This window comes from Gambusia affinis, linkage group LG10, assembly GCF_019740435.1.
Source record: "Gambusia affinis linkage group LG10, SWU_Gaff_1.0, whole genome shotgun sequence".
NCBI classification, from domain to species: Eukaryota; Metazoa; Chordata; class Actinopteri; order Cyprinodontiformes; family Poeciliidae; genus Gambusia; species Gambusia affinis.
In genome coordinates this window covers 9,225,998-9,245,917 of record NC_057877.1, presented here as the reverse complement: position 1 = coordinate 9,245,917, position 19,920 = coordinate 9,225,998, and the positions used below count along the sequence as shown (strand labels likewise).

The 19,920-nt window shown below is 39.8% G+C and overlaps 1 protein-coding gene across 2 annotated transcripts in view; it reads left to right on the top strand.

Moving 5' to 3' along the window:
- The window catches only part of si:ch73-63e15.2 (protein strawberry notch homolog 2), a 69,763-nt gene that overhangs the window by 13,753 nt on the left and 36,090 nt on the right, over positions 1-19,920 (top strand). Inside the window, exons 2-4 of one of the 2 annotated variants that reach the window (XM_044129771.1) lie at positions 738-963; positions 4,598-4,677; positions 8,937-9,060. In XM_044129771.1, the coding sequence (XP_043985706.1) occupies positions 856-963; positions 4,598-4,677; positions 8,937-9,060 (312 nt within the window). In that variant the 5' untranslated portion in view covers positions 738-855. Of the gene's footprint in view, positions 1-737; positions 964-4,597; positions 4,678-8,402; positions 8,469-8,936; positions 9,061-19,920 lie in introns of those variants that run through there. The other variant, XM_044129772.1, reaches the window with a different exon arrangement.

The following is a 19,920-nucleotide window of genomic DNA, read 5'->3' as shown; positions in this document are numbered from 1 at the left end:
ATTGTAAGTTTGACGGCATTGCAGGAAACCTTCTTGAGCGTCATTACTCTAGTCTAGCCGGTCTGACCTGTCTTTATGCTTGGCACATATACACTTTGGACTGTAAAGCAGACTAGTGTATGGTGGTTTCATATGGAAACATGCACATTTTTCCAACCGCACACTGTTCCTGCTTGCTGCTTGTAAACGTATAGAACATTTCAAAGCACATTCTGTTGTGGCTTGTATTGATTCTCTAATGAATTTAAAACATTTCGTAAAGTCAGATAATGAAGAACATCAATCAATTAGTAAGACTTTGAACTTTGTTTAATGTGTCAGATCAAACACAGCTGGAATGATGCTTAAAATGGAGGCTTTTTAAAAAGTCTTTTTAATAAATTTAATATGGGTAAACTAGATGTTATATTACAACTCAATCTGAGCAAAAACATGAAAATTGTGCCTACATCCTTGACATCTTTTTTATTTTAGACAATTATTTGAGAAAAAGAAACTCTTCTGTTGTGTCGAAAACTATTTCAAAGAAGTGAGACTAGACACCCTTTTAGTTTTGATTACCTTTGTTGTTTTGGTTTCCCAATATGAAAGAAAGGAAATTTCAAAAAATTACTCAAAAACTTGTATTAAATGTGCTTCTGTTAAATATGATGTTGATCTTGTACGGCATAAATAATTTACTAACGTCACATTCTCCTTTTCCTCTCCCTTCCATGAAACCCCACCTTCCTCCCCAGGTCATGGAGAGCACTTGTCCTTGTTGAAGTACTGACTCAGACACAGCCAGCTCGTGGGTGGCGGTAGAGGGGTGCATAGTCTAAGTCTGCTGGTAGTCATGTGTGAAGCTCTGGTCTGATGTCCACCCTTACCTCAGTGCTGGCCATGGACGGGGAGAACTACCTGCATCCAGAAGGCCCTCAGCTGAACAGCAGCATGTTCTCAGTGGGCGCCTCAAACATGGAGGCAAGTCATGTATCTGCTTTAAAGCTGTTAATACTCGAGTTGTTGAAATTTGCAGGAATCGCATTCATGTCAGGTGCATTGGTTAAAATTGATTGTTTCCTTTAAGTAATTGCTAAAATGCACAAGCAGGCGTCAGTTCAGACAACTGACAGGTGGTTGCAAAAATAATAACAATAATAATAATAATAATAATAATAATAATAATAATAATGTACATGCATGATATAGTAAGACACAGTTTCTTTCATTGTCTCAGATTGAGACTGGATATTTATTTTATTTTCTTGAAATTCAGAAGTTTGCTTACAATTTATAAACCAACATCGATGTTCTTTTAAATAATTTAGGAAACCCCAAATAACACTGTGTTGAATTGGCTTCTAAGAGATTAAAGTTTTAGCTAATTTAAAGAACAGCTGGGGATTTTTTAAGGCAACTCATCAAATATTGTACTTTCTTCTATGATACCCTGAAAAAAACAAAAGTTAAAATCAGGTAAGATATTTGATGAAGGATAGTCTGGCTCACTGATGGGTACAATTTCTAAATGGCTGAAGGTGCCGCCTTCATCTGTTGGAACAAGTATAAGGGAGATCTCAGAGCTACGAAGATGACAACATTCCAAAAGCAATATAAAAAAACCCCAGACAATATTAGAAAAATAGAAGAAGCTTGTAATGCTGAGAATACCATCTGAACTCTGAAGTGTGGTAGTGGCACCATCATTTCTAGGTATCTTGCTGCAGAAGGGACTGGTGGACTTCTCAAAATATATAGCAACATTAAAGTCCCACATATACAAATTTTGACATCTCAAGACTTCAGAAAGTTTAAACTTGAGCGTAAATGTATTTAAGTGCACAATGATCATGAGCAAACCAACAAATTTGTTAGAAAGTGGCGTAAAAACATCAAGTCAATGTTTGGAGTGTCCCTCATGAATCCCCAATGTCCGTCTCACAAAAGAAAAATTCTAGGCAGAAGAGAAAAGGTGTGTGGTTGGGTACAAACCGGACTCAGTTACACCAGTTCTGTAGAAGTAATGGGCCAAAATTCCAGCAAACTGTTGTGAGAAGCTTGTGGAAGCACCTACAATTTTTATATCAAGAAATACACTTTAAAACTGTTTAAAAGACATTGTTTCCAAAATGCAAGTAGGTGTAAGTAAGCTTCTGAATTTGTAGAAAGTTTTTTTTTTTTTTTAAATCCCTGTTCCATTATATAGGGGCATTTTGCAATAGAAATAATTATGGTAATTCTGTCATAAAACAAGGCAATTTTAGACCTAATTAATGTAACAAAACAAGTTTTTGTTCTTTTGATAGAGTGTAAGTAAACATCTGGTTTCATCTGCAGGCATGTTTTCCTGCAGTGATCAATTTTAAAATGCGTCCAAAAGAACTAAGAGAAGGAAACACCGCATTAAAAAAAATTAATATAACAACAAAATCTAAAGATAGCACATCATGATAAACTAAATTCAAATTTAAAAAATAGACTATAAAATAAGCATCTGCCTATATTTGAAAGCTAACATAAGCAGCGAGATTTTCAGTGCTGATATGTAGGAGCCAGAAATTTAATGTATCGGATGTTTTTTGTTATAACATGTAAAATAATCTTTACGTCAATGTAACCTCTTGAAGAGGAACGCATGTTCTGATCTCGTTTTAGCAAGAATTCATTAGTCTGTTCTTTTTTATCTCCACTAAGTCAACTTAAATATTCATTTCTAAATTTGAATTTTCAGAAGTAAAAACATTGACTTCTGTCCTGAGGAAGTTGTGTCCCATCCACTCATTAATATTATATGCATCTACTCTGTGAGGGGCGGTGGTCAGTTGTTGACACATAAATGTAAAGTTGCATGTCATCAGTGTAAATATAGTAAAAGTAAAATGTTGCAATGCTGAGTAAGCTAGGCTAGGGGGAGCATGCACATGCTGAATAAAGAAGATCAAAGACTGAAGCCTAGAGGAGCCTCTCATATAATCTCATGTGATCTTTGTTTGCTTTGATTTATATTTGCCAGCACAAAACAAAGTAGTTCATGTCTGACATGTATGATTATGACACACTTTGCAGTTCATATTTTTATACCTTACACCTTTCCTAGCAAGAGAATAAATACCAAGTCTGCCTAAAAACTTTGACCTTAAAATCTTTACTTGATTACTGGAAACAAAATCCCACCTTCTTAAGTAAATCACTGGAAAACGGCTGTCAACTTTATTCCTGTGAAACATTTTTGTACCAAGTTAGAGAACAGAAATGGATAGTATAAATCACATTCTAAAATGTAGAAAAATGAAAACTGAATAAAGTTACGCCCCAACATGATTCAGAGTTTGGCAGATCAAGAAGTAGGCAGAAAAGGAGACAGATGTGGCTCAAAATATAACATTGTATTAAAGGAGTAAAAATTGTTTTTATTGCACGTTTTTAAAAAGGCGTGTCGAAATCTTAGTACAGCGTTCAAGCTCACTTTTAACTATTGACCATCTCTTTGCATGTTTCGCTGGTGTTTTGATATTTTTCTTCAATGAAGAGCACAGACTCATTCAGACTCAAAATCCTCCTTGTCATCACTATAATCTGCATCTGCCTTCACAGATTCTATATCAGATTGAGCTTATTCTTATTCTTTAGTTGACAAACATTTCGCATAATTACTAACTCCCCATCACACTTTGAAAGTTTTAGCTCTTTATGGTAAAGATTTTTTATTTTTTTTTATGTTTAACTTTCCATACACAGAAGCACTTCAAACACTTTTCAATAGGTTACTTGTCCGGTACAATTCTGCTTGAGGGTGTTATGTTTACTTGATTGGTAATTGATCCATTACAAGCCTTTATTGACAGTGACTTTTTTTTCTTTTGTTTAATGTGAACCTGTGAAACTGCTATGTCAAATGCAATGCGGTCCAAAAATTTCAGGTGTGCCTGTCATTTGTGCCAGTGCTCCTAAGAAAAACAATGTTGACTAGAGACCTGAAATCAATAGAAAAAGGAAGCAATCCTCTGGTGGAAGTTTTGCAGAGTTGAGACCAAGGGGTTTTCCTTCCCTTTGCAGAGTATTATGAGATATAATTATCCTATAATTTGATTTGACTATGCCAGCAGCCTTTAGGGTATTTGCTCCCTATTTCTGCATAGCTTTGCTTGGATACAAAGTGGATATTTGGTTTCAGTATAATTAATAAGAATATTTTAAAAGCCAAAGTCAAACTTAGTTTAAACTTTCCCCGACCAAAGAAATATTCCCTAAAATGTTTAACTCCTAAAAAAAAAAAAAAAAAAAAATCCTACCATGTCTGCTTTATTGTGTAAAACTCCTGAGAATTTCTCAAAATATCCACTCAGTAAATTGAAACCATGGCGGGATGATTACTTCTGTGAAATTCTTTTGAATTCACTGAGTCACACAGAGGAAATATGCAACAGAAGAGAATGTTATTGGAACTGCTTGGTCACAATTTTTTGGTAAAAAAACCCAACAAAAAACAAAACAAAAACACAACCATATTGACTGCGAACAAACCCATACTGACTTCTAGATCATAACTGAGTGGATTCATCAAGTCCAAAAAAACCCCAAAAGATGTTATTTTTATTGTCTCTCTATTTTTCAGAGTTCAATATTTACCTCCTCTGGTACCTGGGGACCCTTTTCTCAGCAGCCTGGATACTGCCCTATGCAATCTGGAAACCAGTAAGTCAATCTAAAATCACAACTCTCTTTCACAACGCTTTCACAAGACTCAAATTCCAGTTCTGACAGCAAAAGCATTGCAAGTGAAATAAAGTGTGACGTTACACAGCAGCAAAATTGGACCGTTGGGAAACGGAAAGGAAATGTTTCAGCTTTTAAAGAAACGGCTACAAAATTCCTAGACTTAAAGTTCACAAATGCGCCCACTTGCTGTGACCTAATACAGTCCCCACACCACCAGCTCACTTCGCCCCAGATTGGTCTAATCTGTGAGACCTCTTTTATTTCCTGCTGTGGGCGGCTTGACGTCAGCCTGCATTTGGGGTAGGGGGGTTGAGTGTTAGACTTCCTGCAAGCTAGAGCTGCTTGTGTGATCTTGCCACTAAATACGACGTGTCATTTTAAACACAGTGTTTATCAGAAAGTTGTTGTGTTTCTGTTTCCTGTGAACCGACAAGGAAACACTGCAGCACCGTTTCTGAGTGTAGAGAAACGGTGCTGCTTTGCACAGGTGAATGTTGGCCAATTTAAGTCTCTGTATTAAAGAACATGGTTTATAAGGCACAATGCAGGTTTGAATTTTTTCGTGTTAAAAAGACTTGATAAATTTAATTTATCATTTCTGCCTACGTTTGTCTGTGTTGTAATTTACTGTCCAGAAGCTGATTATTGTAATAAATAACATTTTGTCCCATTTGCGGCGTTTTTTAAATTACTTTTAATTCTTTCGAAATGGGCCCTTTGCTTTTTCTTTTTCTTCTTACTATGAATGATGAATTTTTTTCTTCACATCAAGGTGTTTCGTTTTGTTACTGCGATGTGCGCTGTGTTTCTTTGAAAGTTATAACATCTGGTGACGTGAAGGCGCTTTGTGTGGTTTTCAAGTTCACTCAAAGTGGAGCTTTATGATGTCAAGCTCATTGTGAGGACCTGATCTCACTTTCTATCTGACTATGTACATAAAAAGGGTCTGGCGCAGAGAAAAATTCTGTGATTGATTATCAATTTCTTTAGAATTGGGCTGGTTAGACCGTATCGAGCACAATTAAAGTGAGGTAACCTTTAAAAAGAAAAAAGCCTAAAATTTGCATTATCTTCAGTAGTTTTGCGTTTGTCAGACTTTTGTTTTCAGAGATTTCCGGGTACACATAGGCCAGGTTTTTACGAAACAGGACAGAGCACATAGAGCAGTAGTTTTTGCATGTCTACCTTTTATTGTGTTTACTTCTGGTTTTCTGATTCTCACGACCTTGTAAGTCCCCCATGCCGCCTGATGCCGGGGTAACTTTGCACTCTCCTGTCCAAAGTAAAATTGATTAGACTCGAAAGTGCAATCTCGCCTGCTCAGACTGTTGTTGAGAACGTGCAGAGGAGTGAGATGATCACATGACACCAGTGAAGAGAAAACATGCATGGGAAGTGCTATGTTTGCTCAAATTGTTGACTTACAGTGCCCACTCACATCTGCAGAGCACATACTGTTCCTATGAATGATCATAAGAACCATAAAGACAACTATACTGGCCTCTTCATAATTAATCCTCTTAAGTTAGCATTCAAATTGCTAGTCTAGCAGATCATGCTACGTTACTGTAATTGTTGCGTTAGTGCTGGAAAGTGTTAAAAGTTGCTGTGCAACATGAAGCTGCAGCAGATCTGCTGCTGTATTTAGTGGAACCAGGTCCAGACTTCTACAGACCACAGAAACCTCTGTGCATACTGTATGTGATCAAACGCTATCTTTTTCAAAAACTGATACACTGTTGACAGTTTACATAGTTACATAACATATCATGTGTAAAATAAATGTCAGAGTTTTTGATTCTAGGCAGCTGTTGCCTGTTAATTTCCTACATTTTTTCTTCCCTGTCTGAAATTAAATAATGACACATTAATGTGACATTTCTCCCAATAAAGTTACATCAATAGGATCATATTCAGCTTAGTAATATGTTGATAGCTACTGCCAAATGCAGCTGTATTTATTTTAGATTTTTGTCCAAGTTAAGAATTATTATGACAAAAAATAAATTATGTAACTTATTATTACAAAGAACTTTAACGTCTTAGAATATTTAATGCAATGAGACAAAAATAGTGATTAAAAATGCAAAGAAAAAAAAAAGGAAAGTAGATATATTGCAAAACAGTACTCAATGACTAGGTTCAATTATATTTTGTGCATGCTGCATTTATTGATGTTCTCATAGAGTCAACCGTGGAAAAATAGGTCAAACTGCAAAAAGCCTCAGATTACAAAGCCAAAGTTTTGATCCACGGTGGTGATAATGGGACATGTTGAAACTTGGTGGCAACTCCTACATTTGGTTTAATCTCCTTCCTGTGTAATATTCAAGAGTAATACTTCCTGCTCGCATGCTTTCCACAGCTAAAACCAAAGGTTCGCGCAGTGCATTCAGTTCCTATTACTAGAGCTTCATCTTCATGTTTGTGTTGGTTACAAGGAAGTGTTCTTCCATGGAACCTTAGCAGGTTTGCATGTGCATGTGTGTGTATGTGTGGGTGTGCTCCTTGAGGGGTGTGTCCCGCAAAAGCTGCAACTTGATAATCATCATTTCTATGGAAGTAGTGCTTTACTGTTGATAATCAGTGGGATGAAATTTGTCCACAAAGGAAGAAATTCCTGCTGTCACCTTCCAAAACTGCTCTTTTAAAAATCACTTAACCTTCACTGGAATTATAAATTAAATTTCCTGGGACTTATATTTCATTTTTATCCGGTATTCCCAGTCATTTCCACTGCAAACCTGTTTGGTTTTGTTAATTTTCCAATTAATGTTCCAAGAAATCACAGCAGTAATTTTGCTCCATGACAGCTGTGAAAATAAAAAATGGAGACGTTTCAGTGCATAATTGCTTTTTAAAATGATGTGAAGCTTGTGCCAAGTTTAGAGATCGTGCACCACCAGTAAATAAACCGCTTACTACTTTGGCTCAAGTGAGACATCATTGCTGAATGATGGGATTTGAAGCAATGAATTGTGGGTTTTAAAAACTGAGGGAAGACAACTTGTGGGACGCAGAGAGGTCAGTCCATTGCTGTGCCTGTGAGCCCCTGACCAGCTTTGTTGATGAAAGCTGCTGATACCAGGTCTGCCAAGACGTCTGCTGTAATAATCATGCTCTGCTAGGGAAAGAAAGACCACAAAGGGGATTTCCAGTCTGGATGATTTTTACCAATCACACCGCGTTTCCTCCTCTGATCTCCTTAAATATATTATTCATCAGCAATTAACACCTGTGTTAGTGATTTTACCTGCGCTGGCAAAGAATTTGTTGTTTGTGTAACTGTAAGAATTGTGGGTATTTTAATAGCTTTAATTTTGAACAGAGGTGCCATATATACGGTTTAAGCACAGAAAACTAATTAAATTTCTATTTAGCAGCATTAGGTGGTCCTCATATGGTGGTTTGTGTGTTTTGAAACCAAATCAATCAGTAACTGTGATCTTTGACCAGGAGTTTAGGACACAGGAGCCTAATCCATTGAATAGCTTTGGCTCAGCTCCTTTTGTTTTAGTTTGAGCTTTGGTAGCTGATTGGATAGAAGGACAGTTTCACCTTTACGCGTCTTTAGTTTTGCTTTTGCTTTGAATGCTCACGCAACCCCGCTGCTCTGCGGGTTTCTCCATAGGCTTGTGACTTACCGACTCAGTAGGAAACTGAAAACATATCATGTTAGAGGTACAGGATCTGATTGTTTGTGGCAGAAGTTAACGTGAGGCTCCAGAAGATGTTTGGTGTTCAGGAAAAGTGGGTCGTGATAAAGGGTAGGAGCTCTCTCTCTCTCTCTCTCTCCCGCTTAGGTTGTTGTCGATGCCTGGCTGTTGTCCTTATCATCTCTACCCTGTCTGTCTGGTTTGCAAATAGCCAAAGTTTCATTTGTTTGCCTCTTTGTCTGTTGAATTTGCTGTCTATTCATTCGTTAGATAACCCGTCACATTTTAACTACATGATTGAAACTGAACATTGCAGTGCTTTTTAAATATGAGTTTTGTTTCTGTGACAATGAACTGTTTGGGATTCTTTGAAGCTGATCTGTTACCTGTCTTCTTGCTTCTAAGTATAGTTACCAAAAACTGTTTTTGGTTTATATTTCACTGCTTTCTAAAGCAAGTAGCAGCTTAAACTTAGCTGATATCACTTCCTGTAATAAATTGAAACATCAGCAAAGACAGTTCTGCTTCCGTACAATGCACTTTAAACCAACTAAATGTCTTTTTTTTTTTTGTCCACAGGCAATACCACTTGAATAACAGCACTACCACCAACATTCCTGATATGCACATGAGCATGTACCCGGGATTCTCTGACATGGACTTTCCCGGCCTCCCTAAAAATGGGAATGGAGACTTCTCCCAGGTTGGTTCCATTTAACTACTATATTCATTGATCATCTGCAACAAATGAAATGCATTTCATGCTGGGATTATGTGAGCAATATAAATGAGAATATGTCCTCCAAAGCAGCTTTCTATCAAATGCTTGCTTTTACTTTCATATGATGAGAAAGGGCCACATGTGCGACCCACCTCTCCATCTTTCATGTTCATGTATGACTGAAGTGTAGCATGGTGTGTGCCTTCTTGCCTTTTTAGTTCATTTAGTTAGAGTGACACTAACAGCAGCTACTGTGATGAGACAGATTGTCATGAAGTGGTGGTGTGAGGCGGTGAGGTAAACGCAGCAGAACCCAGTTGTGTGGTGATGAGGAGTTTTAATGAATGATAAAAATAAACAGAAAAACAGTCCACAGACCTGGCAGCACTGACGAGCGGAAGGCTAAAGCTCACAACAGGTAGCAACAGGTATTACGAGGACTAGACGTACATTGACTGGCAAGACGTACACAGACTGAGGACCCGACGAAGACAGACACACACAGGTGACACTAAATACACAAGAGGTAATCAGGGAACGAGACACACCTGGGAACTAATCACGGGGAGACAGGACAACACAGAGACTCAGACACACAAGAAAACTAGAAATAAATACACAGAAAAACACAGAACACAACAGTACCCCCCCCTTAACGGGCGGCTCCCAGACGCCCAAAAACGGGAAACCCAACGAGGGTGGGCGGAGGGGAGCTGGATGGGGGGTCCAAAGTCCATAATCAACAAAAAACAACCTAGTAAATAGGCGGAGACACGAGGGTCTAGAGTCCAAAAACAAAACAAACCAAACCCAACTGGGTGGGCGGAAACACGGGAACCACGGAGGAGGTCAGGGGGCCGACCTCGGCGCAGGAAGCGGGAGCCACGGAGGAGGTCAGGGGGCCGACCTCGGCGCAGGAAGCGGGAGCCACGGAGGAGGTCAGGGGGCCGACCTCGGCGCAGGAAGCGGGAGCCACGGAGGAGGTCAGGGGGCCGACCTCGGCGCAGGAAGCGGGAGCCACGGAGGAGGTCAGGGGGCCGACCTCGGCGCAGGAAGCGGGAGCCACGGAGGAGGTCAGGGGCCGACCTCGCGCAGGAGGCGGGAACCACGGAGGCGGTCCGCGGCGTCAGCAGCAGGAGGCGGGAACACGGAGGCTGTCGGCCGTCAGCGTGACAGTCTCTAGAGCGCACGGCGACGAGAGCACAAGGAGTCTCTGGGGCTGCAGGCGGCGGACAGGAGCACAAGGAGTCTCTGGGGCGCACGGGGCGGCGGAGAGCACAAGGAGTCTCTGGGGCCGCACGGGCGGCGAGGAGCACAAGGAGTCTCTGGGGCCGCGCAGGGCGTGAGGAGCACAAGGAGTCTCTGGGGCGCACAAGGCGGCGGATGGGAGCACAAGGAGTCTCGGGGAGCACAAGGAGTCTCTGGGGAGCACAAGGAGTCTCGGGGAGCACAAGGAGTCTCGGGGAGCACAAGGAGTCTCGGGAGCACAAGGAGTCTCGGGGAGCACAAGGAGTCTCGGGGAGCACAAGGAGTCTCTGGGGAGCACAAGGAGTCTCGGGGAGCACAAGGAGTCTCGGGGGGAGCACAAGGAGTCTCGGGGGGAGCACAAGGAGTCTCGGGGGGAGCACAAGGAGTCTCGGGGGGAGCACAAGGAGTCTCGGGGGGAGCACAAGGAGTCTCGGGGGGAGCACAAGGAGTCTCGGGGAACGCTGGTGCGCCCGGCTGGGCGGCAGGAACGGGAGCTGCTGGGCTGGAGGCAGGAACGGAGCGGCAGGCGCCGCTGCTGGAGCGGCAGGAACGGAGCTGGTGGCCCGGCTGCGGCGGCAGGAAGCAGGCGCCCGGCTGGAGCGGGCAGGCGCTGGAGCAGCTGGGGTGGTGGAACGTTTTGGGTCTGGGAGGCAGCGGTTTTCCAGCCATGACTGCTAGCGCTGCCTCACGCTCCCACTCTGCCTCCCTCTGCAATTCCACCAGCCGCGGGTGCGGAAAGCGCGGAACCCAGTAGTCCAGCAACAGACCCAACCGGATGGCGAATCCAAGCCGTCTTGTCGCCGCGTACGGCTTGGCCATGGCCTCCTCATACTCGCGTATGGTGTCTGTTAACTCCTGAATCTCCTCTGGGTCCATGGTGGTAATAGCTGCTCACCTTTCAGAGTGGTCGGGTCCTTCTGTCATGAAGTGGTGGTGTGAGGCGGTGAGGTAAACGCAGCAGAACCCAGTTGTGTGGTGATGAGGAGTTTTAATGAATGATAAAAATAAACAGAAAAACAGTCCACAGACCTGGCAGCACTGACGAGCGGAAGGCTAAAGCTCACAACAGGTAGCAACAGGTATTACGAGGACTAGACGTACATTGACTGGCAAGACGTACACAGACTGAGGACCCGACGAAGACAGACACACACAGGTGACACTAAATACACAAGAGGTAATCAGGGAACGAGACACACCTGGGAACTAATCACGGGGAGACAGGACAACACAGAGACTCAGACACACAAGAAAACTAGAAATAAATACACAGAAAAACACAGAACACAACACAGATGGGTAAATTTCTAAACCGAATCCATTTAGGCTCTTGTCTGCTATCGGCTTGGGTCAGTGAATCTCACTTTTTTGTTGTTACACTATAATCGAATAGCTTTCGTGTTTAAAGAAACATGAGAAATGTTCCTGCTACTGCTGAAATTATAACATATTGATTGTTGTCGTTACAGTAATATTTTTTGCAATTATTTTTGCCTGCCTTGATTTTGATACACAGACTTTAGTAAAAAATATAAACGGCTGCAAAATTTAGCAGTAGCCCTAAAATGCATATTGCTAACAATATTGTTGTTGCTTTTCTCTTCAAACTTTAAAACCAGCTGATATCAGCTGGTCAAGTAGTCCAGCTTTTGGTGGCAGTAAAGTGTGTAGTGTAGGGTGACCAAACGTCCGTATTTCCCGGGACATGTCCGTATTTCACGTCCTGTCCCGGGCGTCCCGGGTTATTTTTAGAAAGTGAGGAAATGTCCTGTTTTTTAAATGAGTGCGGGCAGCCCTGTTCTTAATCAGAAGATAGATAGCGTGGCTGTCAGTACGCCAATAACATGCCAAAGCGATATCATGTTATTGTAGGATTACGTAGGCCTGCTGCAAAGTTCCCCACCCCCCGCTCCAAGGTGTCCTGGTTTTCCCAAATGAAAATATGGTCACCCTAGTGTAGCGAGCAAATGAATAGATATCCCACTTGTAGGTAACCAAGTTTTCAAAGCACGATTACCTTAATAAATGATGCTTCTTTAGTTTCCACTCTGATATTATCTTTGGCTTTTGTGACTGGAAATGTTTTCAAACATCTGAGTTGTTGTAAGAAAGTGACCTACAGTGTGTAGTAACGGGTTGGGGAGGGGCAGCACTGTCTTCTGTGGAAACACCGGTCAATTAGTCTCCACCCAAACCCCACGAAGGGAAAAGTTACGGAAACCCTGGGGCTACGGTGGCTTCACTGTGTTGTGATTGTCAGTTCCTTCACTCTAAGCAACGTGAAAAGTTGTGTCTTACTGAGTCACGTTGACAAGAGAAGTGAGTAAAACAAATTAAAAAGCACAATTTCTGAGAGCTTAATGCAACAAATCTGATGAATGAAGTACAGCAGCTGGTCAGGGCCCAGAGATTAGGAACTGTTTACACACTGTTATTCCATCACCTCAGTAAACCACATTCACACTCCTGAAGGTCTGTAAAGTGTTTCTCTTCCTTTTAAAACACATCAGTTGACCGTTATCTTAGATTGATGTTTGCTCTTTTTTGCCTGATTGTCTCTAATCCTTTAACAATGCAGAACGTTCCAAAAACCTTAACCATAGCCAATCTAAAGTGGCCAGTTTTGCTTTTTTACTGTCGGAGGCAGCCAGAGGAAATTCAGGGAGCTGAATAAATACTTTCTTATGCAGTGAGGTGACAACTGTAAACTCTTTGTACCTTTACTCCCACGTCACCCACTTTTAACGAAGCACTCACACGTAGGAGTGTAGAATACAGAGGCTGTCAATACTAATTGATCTATATCCCAGTATCACCATTTTATTTTCTCCTGAAACCATTTGCTCCTCCAAGGTAGGAGAAAACCGGAAATTAAACTTACGGGATTGCTGCAGTTATCAACCCAGTTCAGTCGTCTGGGATTTCTTGGATAAGTTACTTTTTCAAATTTACTGGATTTGATTGTACTGTAGTATAGATACTAATCAAAATGGTCCATATGATTAGCATGTATGGGGATGAATCTCATTGGCATTAAACCAATAAAAGTTTGGACAATTCTGGATTCTATATGCATGTGAATTAGACTGATTTGCTTTGTAAAATGCCTTCAGATTACATTTTTTAATAGGTCCTATTTCAAATAAAAAGAAGAAAAATCTAACAATATTTATCATGTTTGCTACATCAGAGCAGTGAGTTTTATAATGTGTCCAAGTCCATTAAATTATCTGTGTAATGGAGACTCTAACAAGTCTTTCACCAAGTCTCAGAGGATTTCACTGTTTATGTTGCATCTCAGTGACTTATGATGATCAGTGTGTTGGTATCTTTTCAAGATTAATCCGCTTATTCACATTTGAGCAATACTAATATCCAAAAGTGAAGCATTCTCCATCAGAATTTACGTTGCAAATATTTTGTTTACAGCCTTATATGACCGGCACAACAATAATCATCATGCATGTTTTTTTTCATATTTCTTAAATGAAGAAAATCAATCTAATTTCCAGGTGCAACCACTGAAACTGTTTATTGTCACTGGTTGAGAGAAGTGACTCCAAAGTTGAAGCAGAGCAGCTTCACATTGCTTCAGCTTCCAGGTGTGTGAATGGGTTTGATGCTTGACTGGAACAAAGTGCTAAGTTATTTCTAGAACAAAAGCAACATATGAATGTTTTCAAAAGTGAAAAGCAACTCGTCACCCTTGTCACGTGGATCGTTAATGTGGGGATTCCCTAGTTTCACATGAGCCTGTGTAGTTGTGTTCGGCTAAGTTTTTTTTCTCCTAAAGAAGTCATTTTAAACATTAGTCATTCAGGTTGAGTCATATTGTATTCTACATTTGACTTTATTTGTAAAGCAGTTGCATACTTTATTTTAAACTTTTCCAATTTTGGTTGGTGCATTCAAGCTCTGCCTTCCTGTGCCTGTCAGCGTCTCTGGGAAGGAAAAAGCAAAAAAAGAGACGTTTTGTGCCCGTGTTGTGCTTTCTCAGCTGTTCTCGCTGCATTTGGACACATGGCGTCATGTGAGTCATGTAGAGAAAATGTAAGTCATGGGGTCATCATGACTAATAATGCCCCACCTCACTGTCAGGCCATTTTTCTTCCATTTCATCCCCACCATTTGTGCCAGTCCTGCCCTGTTTCTCCCTCCTTCTCTCAGTTTCTGTCTGGTGGCATCATATCCACTGTCTGTTCAGTCGCCAAATCGTAATAAAGTAAATATTCAGAGTTGTGTGGCAGGGTCGATTGGTTTATGAGGTTATTTAGTTTCTCAAGTGACGTTTGTGTTTACTTCCATCTCCTCATCTTATTTACTGCAATGGGGTCATTAGGGAAATCTCTTTTGGTTCGCATGGCTTCCCACAGTGTGAGGGTTTGTTTATGCATGCACCAGCACTCATTTCGAATATCCACATATTTTAAGGAACCACGGTGCTGCAGTCTGTCGACAGAATGTGTTTTTTTTTTTTTTTTTACATCTGCTGCTTTCAGAGGTTTGTTTTGTATTACAATGAAGAGTCGCCCCTCTATGTATAACACCCTAAGAATTACTAGATAATAGAGGAACAAGACAAGTAGCATATGAGGACACTGGCATATAAATCAGATAATGTGAATTTGTTTCAGTTATCTCTATGTAAAACTGCATAACACTTTAATATAAAGGGGTGTTGGTCAGCTCTGCCATAATTTCAGGCATTTATATTCAATGTGGTTGAACTTTTCTGCTGAGTCTGATTGAAAAGGAGATTATTTTATTTGAAAAACTACTTAAAGATAATTTATTCACCAATCAGAAGTTACTTTTCAAGTATACAACCATTTCGAAAACAGCTTTAAAATTGCCTTATGTTTTTTTTTTGTTTCTACATTTTTATCTGTTTATCAAAATTAATCAAAGATATAAACTTCAGGGATCCCTTATACTCTTATATATTCTGAAATCCCTTTTCTGGGTTCAGCATTTGAACTTTTGTGTCTAGGAAAAAAAAAAAAAAAAAAAGAGGACGCCAGAATAAGGAGCACGTTTCAAAATCCAAAAGTGACTTTCAAAACAAAACATTTAATTTGTTGTTGACTGGTGCACCACTTCTATCACGATACATTTTAAAATTGACACTTGCTGAGAGGCACCTTGTAATAAACAGCCCATTTGTGGCTCAAAGCTGAGCAGAATGACACAACTAATTGACTAACAAGCAGTTTGTTAAGCACCGCTTCATGAAAAGGGAATGAGAGAAATTCAAATGTCTACCTAAGTCAAAGCTTTTGTATAGAGTTACCAATATTTTTTATGAATCTGGCAACTGATTCTTTGAATATTGACAAATTTTCCTTCAAAAGTTTTTTTTCCCCTGCATAACATGACATAAAATACAAGAAGAAAACTTTAATGTGAAGGATGCAAAAATATGTGAAAGGTTCCTCCATTAGCCCACTGAAAACAGATAAAATGGTAGACTTGAAATTGAAATAAAAAAGTCTATGTATTCATACATTAGATTAAACTGAAAATGAACAAAAATAGGACCTTTTCACCCATAACTGCAACTCAAAAGGAAAAAGAATCTCTTTCTTTTACTACCTTTTACTTGAAATGAAGTAATAGATACTCTTGCATTTTCATGTAAGTTACAAATTCCTTTGTTTAATATATGTACCTGGTTGAAGTATTATTTTTAACTTTTTTCATTTAACCTTTATTTTATAAAAAAACAAAACAATTGAGATTAAAAACCTCTACCTCTTTTTCAATCTGAAAAAGGTTACTTGAGTCAATTAGAAATCACCATTATCTACACACCTAGTAACTAAAACAGGGTAAACTTACATTTATTTTGTCATCTGCACAAACTCTGCACATTGACACACTGGCACATAATTCAACCGTGAACATGGATCTAAATGCGTCCCTGAAAACGTCTTCTGGAAGAAATGCAGTAGACAGACAGGTAGCTTCAAGTTGCTTTAGAAAATCTACTTTGGGTTCATCTTTACTGTCGACATCACTGCTTACATTAACAAGTTATTCTCAAGTGCAGCCTGTATTACTTACTGTTGAATCCAGTGTACATCTTGTTTAAACACTTTTAGCATGACAGACTGGCACTACAGTGTCTCTGCTGACTGTTAATGTCTTCTGTGAAGTCAGAGTGTGGCATATGTGAGTCTTGGTGTGTTAAGTAGGCGTACACGTTGAAACACTTGTGCTCCTGCTCTTTATGTGTATCTCTACATCAACAATGAGGCAACAAACTTAGTGTTATATCATAATTTCAGCAGCAGTAGTAGCTGTCGCCATGGTAATAGGTGGAGTAGTAGTAGTGGTGGGCTGCATAAAAGCAGCCACATTATATAATGCGTGCATGGTCAAAATAATTAGGTATTGAGTTTAAATACTTTAACATTTAAAACTACAATAGCTAACTTATAAAAATATGTTTTTTTTTATGTTTTTTTTTTTACATATCTGTTAAAACTAACAAATATGCAAAAAAGCCACCTCCAGAGCCATCTTCAGCAATAAACTGCTTGACCAGAAAAAAAACGATCAGAGTCAGGAGAATGGTCCTAGCACTTTCAGTCATGCTCGTGTATGCGCTCCTCGTACACAAGCAGCACATACCTTGCAATCACAGGAAAACTGTTTATCTGCTGTGTGCATTCACAGCAGGAGCTGTAGCAGATCACAGAGGAAGGGGAGGGCGTGAAAAGTGAGTAGATGAGCTTTATTGACAGCGCTAATACCCTCTGGGATAAAATTGAGAAAAGTGCTACTTAAATGCCACAGGAATGCTAAAATAACACATCACTTTATTTCATGACACACTATGCAGTCACTCCAGCTGCACTGATGAAGGATTACTTACCTCAGCATTCTGAGTGCTTGGAGTGGCTCCAAATGAAGTTGCTTTCTGATTCTAATAATTATTCCCGCGGCCATTTGGGGAGTCATAGAGTTTCATTCTCAGACAGTTTACCTAAGGAGAGGGGAGAAACTTACTATTTCCTGAAACTGTTTCCTCATGCTTAAACTGAATAGACAGGCATTCTTTTTAATCACCAACGAACAGAACAAGGTGAGAAACGCCGCCAGTAATTACACGTGCACAAAGTACCCGTTGAAATAGGACCCACTCCAAATTGCAATAAAAGGATTATAAACAGTGGAAAGTAATTATTGTCAGAATAATATTTAGCATAACATTTTAAGGAGACTATTTTGTGTAGAATCAATTTTAAGGAGGGGGGGGGGGGACAAAAGTAAATTGCAAAAACAACAATCTGAAAGAAGCAACTGTAAAATTGATCACATGCCTCTGTGGTTTTAAAAGAACGGCACACTTCTTCACAGTCACATCTGCATACCTGCCCAGGCTTAAATGTGGTTTAAAAACCCTAAAAAATGTGAATATTTCTGCAGAGAATGAGAGTCGTTGCGACATTTACTGGAAGACAGCTGAAAAAAGGCAATTCACAGCATTCTGGCTAACCTCAAACACTGAAGAACACTTTGTAAGCACAGATTTTGACATCTGCAGTACATTGCATGCTGTATGTTTTTACATGTTACTCAGCAGTATGCACATATAAACATGGTCCTTTTAGGGTCTTTCCACAAACTATTCTTCTTCTTTGTCGTTCCTCCCATTTTTACACCAATCTTTTTGCTCTGTGCAGTTCGAGGAAGAGTGCATTTGCATCAGATATTCTTTTACAGCTCTTTTCCAGTTTGCAGGATATATCACATTTAAAACAGCTTGTCTTTAGCCGACCTTGCTTGTACATCGCACCCACATAAGATGATTAATGTCTTTCTTTGTGATAGTTGCTCATACTGTCGCGATACGCAGATTTAAAATGGGATATAATTCCAGCACACACAGGAGTAAAAGAGAAAACTGCTTCAGAAAACAGGAAGACTCTTGTGAGAATATGTAAACAGAGGATCTGTAAAAGCAGTAGAAAGTATTTGCATTTGAAAACTCCTGCAACTCTGCAGACATTCTAAATGCAACTCAAAACTTTTAAGAAGTATCTTTTTAGACGCAGTAGTCAATCATTCTTGCATGATCTTGTGATTTTACTGATGATCCACGGGTCCAGTACGCAATAAAAAGAACAGATTTTTTTTTAAAATTCAGTAAATGCATTAAGCTGAAAACTCCTTTTCTCATTTGTTACTACATCAAGAAACAGGAACATTCAGAACAAGGTTCCTGACTTCCTTCAAAAGCGTCCATTTGACTCTGATGTATAGATTAGATAATCTTATAATGCCTTTGTTTTCTGTCGGACTCAGAACTACAACTTCACTCAAAAGATGCTAGATGTGTTTGTTCAAGTCTGCGCAATACAGCCTCGAATTGTTTGGTGATGGAAATTAAAATATTGTTGAAGCGGAAAAGAAATCTTTATCCAACTGAACACTAACACTTGGGCGTTCCTTCACATTTTTCCAAGTCAGTCAGGACTTGAATGTGTTTGTAATTCTGGGCTACTTCCCTGTAGGTTAGTCAAACAGAAAGTGTTTTTAGTGGCCCGGTTTGAAGGAGGAAGTTAAAGGTTAATTTGAAAGTTGATAAGCTGCTGTTTTTGTGGAGTTACACGTGATTTACTTTAGCTTCAAGGTACATGTTAAATTTGATCTCACTTGCCACCCTTGACATGTATCTCGTTGTATGTTAAGTGGATTTTGAGTGTATTTTAATCCCATTTTACAGTTGAGGAGTCGCTAATTTCTGCACTCATTGTGCACTGTGTTATACTTGGAGTTTGAAATATTTCTGGGTGTATTAAAAATATTTTTGTCACATTGATATTAATACAGCAAAGTGTTCACAGTTGTGCCACTTGCTCAACAAAATACAAAGTACGAGAAGTTTTGCGCAGATGCGAGGCATATTTACAAATATCTAAACAAAAATACAATTTTGCAGGACTTAAGAAATGTAGATGAGATTTTATAGAAAAGTGTCATTACAGATGCTGTTTTAACCTTGTTAAAAACTATGTGTGCTGTTATTTTTATTCTTTAATGCAATAAGCTGAGTGCTTTGGCTGTTTGAGTCTAAAGAATCTCATCAGTAGTGATTCAGTGTTCCCTGATGGCCCCTGGTGCTCCTCCAAACACACGAATATACAAACACACACTCACACACAAACTACTGAGAGGAGTCCCACTCATAGAGCGATGACACCATGGATAGGCGCCACGCCGCCTTTTAAGAGTCTGACTCCTCTTCTGTCCAGCAGAGATGGACATTACAGGACCTCACCGTCCCAGCTTGATATCATTTGTTCCTGGAAGCTGACTGCACAAATGGACCGACTCCTGTATGAAAGAGACAAATTACATTATTTTAAATTCTTATTTACGAGGATCATAAACAGTCAAATTGCTTTCCCCACCAGGAAAAACTGATATGTCATCCTTGATCAGCGTCTTGGATTTGTCTGAATTGTCCAATTTGCAAAAAAAGAGAAGATTCCCAGAATAAGCTTTTGTGCACTTGTATGTCTTTTACAATCACGCCCTCAGTTCCAGTAAGCAGGAATGACTTTTTATGATGAAGGATTTGTCTGT